This window comes from Siniperca chuatsi, linkage group LG1 (genome assembly GCF_020085105.1).
Source record: "Siniperca chuatsi isolate FFG_IHB_CAS linkage group LG1, ASM2008510v1, whole genome shotgun sequence".
In the NCBI taxonomy this organism is placed as follows: Eukaryota; Metazoa; Chordata; class Actinopteri; order Centrarchiformes; family Sinipercidae; genus Siniperca; species Siniperca chuatsi.
Genome location: NC_058042.1, coordinates 33,815,712 through 33,829,010, shown reverse-complemented (window position 1 = coordinate 33,829,010; position 13,299 = coordinate 33,815,712). Strand labels below are relative to the sequence as shown.

The following is a 13,299-nucleotide window of genomic DNA, read 5'->3' as shown; positions in this document are numbered from 1 at the left end:
TCGATTACATTGATAAATTATATAATTATGATCGTTTAAAGCAATAAGCTTTATTAGGATTATCATTATCATTAAAAAGGGAATTAACAGAGTTGTCTGCTAGTATCAAAGGACAGAGAAGACAGATGGGAATGCTAGAAAATCCTTACCATTGTTTTTCTCACTGTCAGCTGGCTTCATCTGGATTGGGTGGTGCATCTGAAAAAGGTAACAAATAACACATTAGTATTCATAATGCTGAAATACGAACATCTGTGTTGTCCGATGCATTTCAGTAATGTTGGCAGAGATACCATGTCCATGTTACTAGTTTTAGAAGTTTGTATCATGGTTGAGGTATATAAGAGAGAGTCAAGGCCGGTTTTGATACGGTTTAAAAGATGGTGTTTATGCTAGATGCACACTTGTTTCGCTTTCTAACCTTCACTAACTTAAGTATTTTGACTTTTTCATTTTTTTAAAGTTATTTGGGTAAAGAACATGCAACATTAAAGCTGTTGTCTTGTAATGCCTTATCAAACCTAAACATGTGTAAAAGCTAACATCTAATTGTAAAAAGCATGATACTATAATTGTACTACCAGGAACAGCCAATAGCAAATTACAGTACACAGTTTTTTTATCATTGGATGTTAGACTTTACACGGTTTTGAGTTTGTCATTTAAACCATAAAGGCCTTCACAGATCTCATGGTGAACAGTGCTCATTCAAACTACCTACTACTGAAACACTCCCCGTGAAAATTGTACACAGTGTGTGTGTGTCATCATGGCAAAATGTGATCCTGGAGACAACTACTGTTGCGGGAAATACCACAGAAGCGGTTGTGAGTACTTTGGCAGGTGTTTATATATATATATACACACACACATAAATATACACACATACATATATATACACACACATATATATATATATATATATATATACACATATATATATATACACACACATATATATATATACACACACATATATATATATACACACACACATATATATATATATACACACACATATATATATATACACACACATATATATATATATATACACATATATATACACACATATATATATATACACACATATATATACACACATATATATATATATATACACACATATATATACACACATATATATATATATATACACATATATATATATATATATATATATATATATATATATATATATATATATATATATATATGAAAGATAAGATCATGGCGAGGATGAATACAAGGCAACCCCGACGCCAACTACAACGGCTAAGTGAAGTACCATCAGAAAGTCTCCTAGACTAGCGTAGCTGATATACGCCTCAGCAGCAGTGATCCTAGAAAACTGCCAAACAAAGACTCCAAGCCTTGACCAGCCACCTAAAGAGATACACGAGAGATAATGAAGCCAGAAGAATAAACCGGCTGTTCGCAACTCAACCTGCGAAAGTGTACGCTCAATGGCAGGGTTATAACAGCAGAGCAGACCCACCAAGGCTGGAAACGGAGCAGTACTGGAAAAGTATATGGGAGAGGGAGGCATCACACAACAGCGATGCACAGTGGCTGGCGGCTCTGAGAAAGGACCACAGCAACCTCCCTGAACATAATCCAGTCACCATCACAGCGGCAGACATCCAAGGAACTGGACAGCACCGGGCCCTGACAGGATCCACGCCTACTGGCTAAAGAAGCTCACTGCACTCCATGAGCGCCTAGCAGCACAAATGAACCAGCTGCTAAGAGATGGGACGCACCCTGAATGGCTTACCGAAGGGCGCACAATTATGATCCTGAAGGATCCTGCAAAGGGTACAGTCCCATCCAACTATCGGCCAATAACCTGTCTCTCCACAACATGGAAGCTCATGTCAGGCATTATCGCGGCTAAGATAAGTGGACACATGGATCAATACATGAGCAAAGCACAGAAGGGCATTGGCAAAGGAACCAGAGGAGCCAAACACCAACTCCTGGTTGACAGAACAGTCACCCAAGACTGCAGAGCCCGACACACCAACCTGTGCACTGCCTGGATTGATTACAAGAAAGCATATGACTCAATGCTGCACACATGGATCACTGAATGCTTAGCGATGTACAACATCAACAGGACTCTAAGAGACTTCATTGCAAACTCGATTAGGCTGTGGAAAACCACCCTGGAGGCCAATGGCAAGCCACTTGCACAAGTATCCATCAAATGTGGCATATAGCAAGGTGATGCTCTGTCCCCACTGCTGTTCTGCATAGGTCTGAACCCCCTCAGGAAAATAATCAACACGACTGGCTATGGATACCGACTCAGGAACGGGGCCACCATCAGTCACCTCCTCTACATGGATGACATCAAGCTATACGCTAAGAGCGAGCGGGACATCGACTCACTGATCCACACCACCAGGATCTACAGCTCTGACATTGGGTTGTCATTCGGGCTTGAGAAGTGCAGTCGAATGGTTACAAAGAGAGGGAAGGTAGTCCACACAGAAGGGGTATCACTCCCAGAAGGAACAATAGCAGACATTGAGGATGGTTACAAGTACCTTGGAATACCACAGGCAAATGGCAACCTCAAAGAGGCAACAAGGAAGACGGCAACGGCCAAATACCTCCAACGAGTAAGGCAAGTCCTAAGAAGTCAGCTCAATGGCAAGAACAAGGCCCAGGCAATAAGCAGCTATGCCCTGCCAGTGATCAGATACCCTGCGGGAATAATAAGGTGGCCAAAGGAAGAGATACAGACCACAGACGTTAAGACACAAAAGCTCCTCACCATGCATGGAGGGTTCCATCCCAAATCCAGCACCCTGAGACTCTACGCTAGCCGTAAGGAAGGCGGCCGTGGACTAGTGAGTGTGAGAGCCACTATCCAGGATGAAACATCCAAGATCCACAAGTACATCCAAGATAAGGCCCCAACAGATGACGTGCTCAGGGAATGTCTCAGGCAATGGGGAACAGAGGAAGACGTGCTGGAGGAGGGACCATCATGGGAGGACAAACCCCTACATGGGATGTACCACTGGAACATAACTGAATTGGCTGATATCAAGAAATCCTACCAATGGCTAGAGCGGGCTGGATTGAAGGACAGCACAGAGGCACTCATCATGGCTGCACAGGAGCAGGCCCTGAGCACCAGAGCAATAGAGGCCCAGATCTACCACACCAGACAAGACCCAAGGTGTAGGCTGTGCAAAGAGGCCCCTGAGACAATCCAGCACATAACTGCAGGGTGTAAGATGCTGGCAGAAAAAGCATACATGGAGCGCCATAACCAAGTGGCTGGCATAGTGTACAGGAACATCTGCACTGAGTATGGACTGGAAACCCTGAGGTCAAAGTGGGAAACACCTCCAAAGGTGGTAGAGAATGACCGAGCCAAGATCCTGTGGGACTTCCAGATTCAGACTGACAGAATGGTAATGGCGAACCAGCCTGACATCGTGGTGGTGGACAAACAGCAGAGGAAAGCCGTTGTGGTTGACGTGGCAATACCAAGTGATGGCAACATCAGGAAAAAGGAACATGAGAAACTAGAGAAGTACCAAGGGCTCAGAGAAGAGAAGAGCTGGAGAAGGCCTGGAAGGTGAAGGCAACAGTGGTGCCCGTGGTCATCGGAGCACTCGGGGCAGTGACCCCCAAACTGGAGGAGTGGCTACAGCAGATCCCTGGAAGAACACCAGACATCTCGGTCCAGAAGAGTGCAGTACTAGGAACAGCAAAGATACTGAGCAGATCCCTCAAGCTCCCAGGCCTCTGGTAGAGGACCCGAGCTCGAAGGATGAGACCACCCGCGGAGGGTGAAGGACAAAGTTCTTTTTACACATATATACATACAGAGTTTCTACTGGGCCGCAGAACATGAAACATTTCTTTTAAGCTCATGAATGTTCCATAGCTCTAGTAAATTCCAATTCATCACAGGGAAAAATAAGTCCAAAGGGAACACTGCTCCACCTGGGCGTCTCCATTGATGTTTGACTAGTCTAATATGTGTTGACAGAAGGTAACTGCTCAATTTCTATGAAGTGTTGCACAGTGCAGGTGTATTTCAGGTGAAACATGTACATTTGGCAGATTTTTCCCCATAAAACTTCCACAGAGCTTATTCCAAGTGACAAAGAAAAAGGATATTTGTGTGCACGGCAAAGAGCGAAAACACTGTCAATGGTGATTTTTAGTAGAGATGCAGAGTTATGGGTGCTATTTAAGTTTACATACCATTGGACTGATTAATGTTTATAAAGCCCTTGGACACTGTTCAGAAAGGCTGCATTCATGTATTATCTCCCTTACTAGAGGATTTTGTGGACAACAAGCATTCTCTTTGTCGACTCAAGTAAAGCATAACCTAAACCAGACATGGGCAAACTACGGCCTGCGGGCCACACACTTATTGGGCTTATTAATCCGGCCTGCCAAACGTGACCAAATTATATTAAAATCGGTACTGGTAAACCTTGTTCCAATTACCTTTCCCCTGTAATGCCCACGTTTCCCCAAAAGATGGCGCACTGCTACATTGACCTTGTTCGCGTGTATTAGTCTCTTCTTCACTTATGAGCCCTCTTGCAAAAATGAGCTTATCAAAGAAAAGAAAAGTGGATAGTGAGTGCCAAGTTTTTAATAAGGAGTGGACAACAAAATATTTTTTCATTGAAGTCCGATCAAAGGCTGTATGCCTAATATGCCAAGAAACCGTCTCGGTTTTCAAAGAGTATAATATCAGCCGTCACTTTGCTATGAAGCATGCTAACTATGCTAGCAAGCAGTCAGCGCAGGAACGGGCGGCTACGGCTCAGAGGTTGGCAGCTAATTTACAGACTCAGCAACGTTTTTTTCACCAGCAAATTGCGATTCAAGAGTCAAGTACCAAGGCAAGTTTTTTGCTGGCATTCAAATTAGCAAAAGCTAGCAAGCCTTTCTCCAAAGGCGAGTTTTTAAAAGAATGCATGGTAGAGACGGCAGGTGTCTTGTGTCCGGAGAGCCAAGGCAAGTTTGAAAAAATCAGTTTGTCACGCAGAACTGTGACTCGCCGTGTATAACTGATTGACGAAGATATAGCCAGCCAAATAAACAAAACAGCTGAGTCCTTCAAGTTAAATTCACTAGCACTGGATGAAAGCAACGACTTAAAAGACACTGCTCAGCTCCTAATTTTCATCCGAGGGATTAACGATAGCTTTGACATAACGGAAGAGCAGGATGTTATTTTCGTTCACTGCATCATCCATCAGGAATCGCTTTGCAAGTCTATATTGCAGCTTAATCATGTCGTGAATCCAGTCGTTAAACTTGTCAACTGTATACGCGCACGGGGACTACAGCATCGTCAGTTCATCAAGTTCCTAGAGGAAACTGATGCGGATCATCAGGAGTTGCTGTACCACTCTCGTGTCCGCTGGTTGAGTTTGGGCAAAGGGCTTCAACGAGTGTGGGACCTGAAAGAGGAGATTGGCGCATTTTTGGAGTCGGTGGGGAAATCTGACGAATTTCCTGAGCTAAGCAACAAGAACTGGTTTTGTGATTTTGCGTTTGCTGTGGACATATTTTCACACTTGAATGAGCTGAAAGTAAAACTACAGGGGAAAGATCAGTTTGTGCACGACATGTACAAACATGTTACAGCCTTCAAATCTAAGCTAACTTTATTCTCCAGACAAATGGCAAACACATCTTTCACTCATTTCGCCACACTTGGCATGCAGAAAGAGGCGACGCGAAACGCAAAGAAATACAGCAAATTACTGGATGACCTGCACGGAGAATTCAGCCGTCGCTTCTCTGACTTTGAAAACATTGAAAAATCACTTCAACTGGTGTCCTGTCTCCTGTCACAAGACCCTGAAGCTGCACCACAAGAAGTGCAATTGGAACTGATCGATCTTCAGTCTGACTCAGTCTTAAAGGAGAAGTTCAACTCTCTTAAACTGAATGACTTTTATGCTTCACTTAACAAAGCCATGTTTCCAAACCTCCGGAAGACAGCACAGAAGATGCTGACTTTGTTTGGTTCGACCTACGTATGTGAGCAGACATTCAGCGTCATGAACATCAACAATGCCCCTCACAGATCCAGGTTAACTGACCAACACCTCGGATCTATCCTGAGAATTGCCACAACAAAACTTACTCCAGATTTTGATGAACTGGCAAAACAAGGAGTTCAACAACACTGTTGGCACTTGATGAAACTGAATTTGTGTTTTTCTGCTGTGTTTATTCAACTGAAATTTAATAAATTAATTATTAATTTAATTAATGCATTTGGAAAACAATTTGTACAATGAGCCTTGCATATTCATGCTTTGCTACTTGTTACAGGCCAAATCTCTAATGTAATATATACATATATATATCCTGGCCCAGCCCAAAGTTTGCCCATCCCTGACCTAAACTCTGTTCCATTCTCTCTACTGTGGTATATAGTAAGCATGTAATTATGATTAATTATTCAAAAATATTCAATATTCAAACATTTGTGACAAATGTAAATTTCTGTACCTGGAGCACATACTGGATGTGATATTTGAAGGATGTTATCCTAAGAAAATACAAAAAAATATGTTACAGCGCCACCTAAGGATAGATTTGCACCAAACTGGCTTGCCAGATCATACGTAATGTGGCTACTAAATTTCATGCAATTTGGAGCTTCTTTGGGTGAGATAAAGTGTTTTCCTAAAATGACACTGTACCATCAAAGAATGAAGTCATGTGGCTAGCAAACACTTAAAATTACACCTACTCCTTCTCCTCTATGATATCTATGAATATGCAAATATTGTCCACTTCAAAAGTTTAACTGCTGGACCCAAGATGTCCCCTACTTGACAGAAAAAGTCCATTCTCAGTGTATGTGAACTAAAGGCTTTAAGTCACACTTATGTGGCAAGTTGCACACTGGACCATGATTGGCTTCCAAACTAATCATACTCTCACTACATGCTTTCAACTAAGTTTTAAGGTGAGCACAGAGAAACTTTCCCATTTAGCAAATGAATGTGAAAACAGCCTTCTAATGTTAAACTCTGTACATTCATTCTGCACAATGGAGGTCAAACATCCAAGTCAAGTAACAATAAGCAAAACACATGTTTGTTTGGAGCTTACAGCCTTAAGCTTCATTCTATTCTTCAAACCTCTTTTAAAAGATAAAAGGCAAGCTAACAATCCTTGCAGAGGCAGACAGATAACACTGCAAGAATGCCAATACTCTGTAAGTCCACTAGAGAGAAATATGTCTCCATGGTGAGACCATGAAAAGGGATCATCTTGACTGTTTTAGCCTGGTTTTAATAAGCCTGATCATCTTACCTGTACATTGGATTATGGAATGGTTTCAATTTACATCATCTGTTCAGATTAACTGAAGTCAGGCTTTTCACAATAGCTGCTTTTCCATCAAAAGTACCAGGAACTAATCCCCAAGAACTACTTTTCAAGGACCTAAAAACTTCCTTCAGCCCATTGTTGTGTGTGTTTCCACTGCAGTCTAAAGACCTGGGAAGATTAGGCAAATTACTAATAACCCATTAGGTTACACCCATCACACAGCTGCATAAAACAATCACAAACACATCACCTGCAATTCAGCATATGGACCTTTGCTTATTTTAACCTATGCACTCTCACCTGTTTTAAATACTGAGCTTACCGGTGTATAATGATGAAATTGAGAGCCACTACTTCCTTAGAGCGTTGTAATAGTAGAATATGGTAACACAAGCATAAGTGTTACTTGTCTTTTTACATACTGTATATAGCAGTATATACTTGTTTTCAGATAAAAGATTGTAAATGGACTGTAAAAGCATAACACCTTTCTAGTCTTTCTGACTACTCAAAGCGCTTCAACTACATATCACATTCACTCCATTCATACACACTCATACACTGATGGTAACTGCTCATCAGTTGGATACTAATCATTCATACACCGAGTCCACTGAGTTTTGTCATATCAAACACACATACACACACACACATATACACACACACACACACACACACACACACACACACACACACACACACACACACAGGTAAAGCCCATCAGAACTGGGAATTACACATGCAGCGATTTGCGTAGTCAGAAAGACTAGAAAGGTGCTATATAAGTACAGTCCATTTATCATTTACATGAATATGTGACCAATACAAATATTTATACTATACAATACCTTAAAGTGGTGGAATTTAATTTCTAAATTATTTTAACATTTATCATTTAATATTTGTTATTCTGCAACATAATATATAGTAAGAAAGCAGAAGCTACCATTATACCATCTGAACTCACACCACATCTGACATGTAATCAGGACTATTATCCACTTGCCTACCGAGGACCCTACACTCCATCAAGACGGTGAGACAAAGTATGGGTTGAGGAAAGTCCAAGAGAAGAAAATCAGTCAAAGCATCTCTTTTAGCTAGCTCCTCTAGCTTTCCAACAATGCTTTTAATGCCCTGACACTAGCATATAGAGCAAAAGATGGCCATGTGAGACCATGAAATTGAAGTTACATTAAATATATTAATCATATAATGTTATATGATTACAAGAATAAAAAAAGCATATTATTACATTAGAAGAAAAAATGTCTATAAAAGTATTTACATGCATATATATAATAATGACTAAGACCTCTAGATGACACCAATAAAAAAAATATTAATAAAAAAAGAATGTATATTTAAAACACCCAGCATCTGATCTAAAAGCATGTCCCACTCTTAATTGAGCTACTTAATTCTCTGAGTTAGACACAGCGATCAGGGAACAGAAAGCCTTTCAAAAATTATTTTCCCCTACATAGCCAAAAGTGGGGTAAACAAAATCACAACGGAAATTCTGCCATTTTAAGCAATGTTTATATAAAACCTTGGTAAATATTACATGTATTTGCATTGCTAAAATTTTTTAAAATTTGTTAAACAATATCACATTTTCAGATTTTTTAAATCAATTCATAATCAAATATACATTTTATGAACAATATAGATATCAAAAAGCAAAAAGATGTAGCTGTGGATTGTATTTTTTCAATATATGCTGTTTCATCCAGTAATACAGTTTTACACTGGAAAAGTGACAATTCAAATACAAATTAGGTAATCCTGTCGCACTACCTACAGCAGTTTGTACCTCAGGTGTTTGATGATGCCTTTCCGTGCGACTATATTCAGGTGAGTTTGCAGAAAACCTGTAGAATTGTGACATAACTTTATTTTATTTATTTTATTATGGCGCGCCTGCGCATATAGATGCAGCATCTGGTAGCTCCTTCAAACTTGGTACATTTTTGTTTTAAATTAGGGGTTTTTCGGCTTTATTGCTGAAACATCATTGAATGATGTCTGATTGGATTTGAAGGGCTAAGCCAAAATTGTTCAACCAGAGGTAGCGCCTGTTAGCTGTCTCCCAGCATCTCCCTAGCAGCTAGGAGAAGAGGGAGGCTGCACTGCATCCTATTTAAAACTGCTGGCTAAGGATAAACGTAAATACAGTAAGACTGTTATTCACGTCGGTGGTAACGAGTCCCGATTATGCCAATCAGAGGTCACTAAAGTTAATATTGAGTCGGTGTATGCGTGTGCAAAGACAATGTTGGACTCGCTTGCTCTGGGCCCCTGCCAAACCTGACCAGTGATGACATGTTTAGCCGCTGGCTGTCGAGGTGGTGTCCAGCAAACAATGTGGGCTTTGTAGATAATTGGCAGACTTTTTGGGAGAGACGCCATTCATCCCACTTTGGATGGAGTTTATTAGTGGACCAAAACCATGACAACTCAGGGTTGAGACCAGGAGGCAGAGTTGCAGTCCTACACGCTTCTCTGCACTTCCAGAGCAGTTACCCACCCAAAACTCCTGAGTGACGGTGTCTGTTAATAAAAGAGGAGTTATACATAAAAACAAAAACGCTGAAATAGCACAACAGAATAGGAGAATTAAATGTGGAATCTTAAACATCTGATCTCTGTCATCTAAAGCTGTACTTCAAAATAAGACGGTGTAGCCCCTCATTTGTCCAGGAGTGGACACTGTTTTCAGAATCAAGACGTTTCGGGTCCCATACGGAAGCCATTCTCAATTGTGAAAATGGTCTGGGAACTCAGAAATTTAAGCTACTCTGTGTTACTTAAGCCCTGCCCTCAGGAAGGAGTCTTCCTGAGTTTCTGCTGTTTACCCTGCCTAGTTTCACCTGAAACTGACCTTCTTTTGTTTCCATGATGGCCCAGTAATCAGGCCTATTGTTTTCTGGCTGCACCTCCCTCATCACTGTTAAGCACCTGATTAGCATATGATTGGCCTGACCAAGGAGTTAATACACTGTGGTAAACCGTTGGCAAGTTGAATCTCAGACCACCATTTCTGTTTAAAGAGGGGTTTTCTTTTTTCACAAAAATGGCTTCTTTGACTCCTCTTTCAAACCAACTCTTCTCTCTACTTAGAATCTTCACCTCACTGTCTTCAAATGTGTGGTTGGTAGCTTTTAGATGCAAATGCACGGCACTCTGCAATCCCGAGTTAGCGTGTCGTCTGTGCTGATAAAGTCTTTTGTGAAGTGGCTGTTTAGTCTCACCTATGTACCGTTCTTTGCAGTTTTCCTCACTGCATTGAATTGAATAAACTACATTGCTCTGTTTTTGTGTGGGCATCTTGTCCTTAGGATGAACGAGTTTCTGTCTTAAAGTGTTGCCTGGTTTAAAGAAAACAGGAACATCGTGCTGTCTAAAGATCCTTTGTAGTTTTCAGACAGTCCAGATACATAAGGTCCTTGTACATTTAGTCCTTAAAGTAATTATTGTAGGTGATTTCAATATTCATGTGGACGTTGAAAATGATAGCCTTAGTACTGCGTTTATCTCATTATTAGATTCGATTGGCTTTTGTCAGAGTGTACATGAAGCCACTCACTGTTTTAACCAAACCCTCGACCTTGTTCTGGTATATGGCACTGAAATTGAACATTTAATAGTCTTTCCACAGAATCCTTCTTTATCGGACCATTAATTAATAACTTTTGAACTGCTATTGCTGGACTACACACCATTAGACAAACATTCTTACTCTAGATGTCTAGCAGATATTGCTGTAGCTAAATTTAAGGAAGCAATCCCATCTGCATTTAATTCAATGTTATGTCTCAATATAACAGACTCCTATGCAAATCGCAGCCCCTCCCAAATTGACCATTTAGTTGATAGCGCTGCAGGCTCACTGCGAATGACACTAGATCGTTCCTCTAAAAAAGAAGATAATAAAACAAAGAAGTTTAGAGCTCCATTGTATAACCCACAAATTAAACTTGAAAGGAAATGGCGTTCCAACAACCTGGAAGAATCTCGTTTAGTCTGGCAATATAGTCTTAAAAAACATAGGAAGGCCCACAGTAATGCCAGAGCAGCTTACTACTCATCATTAATAAATAAATAAAAACAACCAGGTTTCTTTTCAGCACTGTAGCCAGGCTGACAGAGAATCACAGCTCTATTGAGCCATGTATTACTATGGCTATTCCTATTCCTCAGTAGTAACGACTTCATGAGCTTCTTTAACGATAAAATTAGAGAAAAAATTCATCAAGTCCTGCCCTCAACCGGTGCCGACTTGTCTTCAAACACAGGAACCTTGGAAACAGCTGCAGAGCCTGATGTGTGTTTTGGCAGCTTTGCTCCTGTCGATCTTCTTCAGCTGACTTCAACGATTAATTCATCTAAGCCATCACGTCTGCTTAAAGACGTTTTACCCTTAGCTAACACTTCTTTACCGGATACAATCTGTCTTTATTAACAGGCTATGTACCACAATCCTTTAAAGTAGCTGTAATTAAACCGCTTCTTAAAAAGCCCACTCTTGATCCAGGGGTTTTAGCCAACTATAGACCTATATCTAACCTTCCCTTTCTCTCTAAGATCCTTAAGAAAGCAGTCGCCAATCAGTCGTGTGACTTTCTGAATAACAATAGTTTATTTGAGGAATTTCAGTCAGGATTTAGAGTGCATCATGGCACAGAGACAGCACTGGTGAAAATTACAAATGACCTTTTAATTGCATCAGACAATGGACTTGTCTCTGTACTTGTCTTGTTAGATCTTAGTGCTGTGTTCGACACCATTGACCATCACATCCTATTACAGAGACTGGAACATGTAATTGGCATTAAAGGAACCGCACTATGGCTACATCCACACTACTACGTTTTTGTGTTAAAAACGCAGTTTTGCTCAGTTTGATAGTTGAGTCCTCCGTGCACACCAAAGTTAGTCATGGAGTTCCACAAGGTTCTGTGCTTCACACAAGTGTGAAGTGGAAGGAAATATTTAACAAGATTTCCAAATTTTCTAAAAATAAAAAACTTAAAAGTGCAGCGTGCAAAAGTATTCAGCCCCCTTTTTCTTGAATGCAACCAATTGCTTTTAGAAGTTGCCTGATGATTTTGGAAAGATTGAATGTTGACCTAATGACTAAAAAGAGTCCACCTGTGTGTAATCTTGTCTCAGTATAAATTCAGCTGTGCTGTGAAGGCCACAGAAGTTTGTTAAGAGAGTGTTGGGGAGCAAACCACAAAATGAAGTCAAAGGAGCACACCAAACAGGTCAGAGAAAAAGTTGTGGTGAAGTTTAAAGTGGGGCTTGGATATAAAAATATTTCCCAAGTGTTGAACACCTCAAGGAGCACTGTTCAATCCATCATCCGGAAATGGAAAGAGTATGGCACAACTGCAAACCTACCCAGACATGGCCGTCCGCCAAAACTTACAGAACAAACAAGAAGAGCACTCATCAGAGATGCAGCCAGGAGGCCCATGGTGACTCTGGAAGAGCTGCAGAGATCCACAGCTCAGGTGGGGGAATCTGTTCACAGGACAATTATTAGTCGTGCACTACACAATTCTGGTCTTTATGGAAGAGTGGCAAGAAGAAAGCCATTGTTGAAAACCATCCATAAGAAGTCTCGTTTACAGTTCGCTAGAAGTCATTTGGAGGACACAGCATACATGTGGCGAAGGTGCTCTGGTCTGATGAGACCAAAATCGAACTTTTTGGCCTAAAAGCAAAACGCTACGTGTGGAGGAAAATTAACACTGCACTCTGAACACACCATCCCCACAGTCAAACACGGTGGTGGCAGCATCATGCTGTGGGGGTGCTTTTCTTCAGCTGGAACAGGGAAGCAAGTCAGAGTTGATGGGAAGATGGATGGAGCTAAATACAGGTCAATCTTGGAAGAAAACCTGTTGGAGTCTGCAAAAGACTTGAGACTGGGGCGGAGGTTCA

At 41.0% G+C, this 13,299-nt stretch overlaps 1 protein-coding gene across 22 annotated transcripts in view; it reads right to left on the bottom strand.

The window, feature by feature from the left end:
- celf1 (cugbp, Elav-like family member 1) overlaps positions 1–13,299 on the bottom strand; it is an 81,512-nt gene that overhangs the window by 23,277 nt on the left and 44,936 nt on the right. For all 22 annotated transcript variants that reach the window (XM_044189148.1, XM_044189166.1, XM_044189296.1 and 19 more), the window contains one exon: positions 150–198. In XM_044189148.1, coding sequence (XP_044045083.1) covers positions 150–198 — 49 coding nt within the window. The remainder of the gene's footprint in view (positions 1–149; positions 199–13,299) is intronic.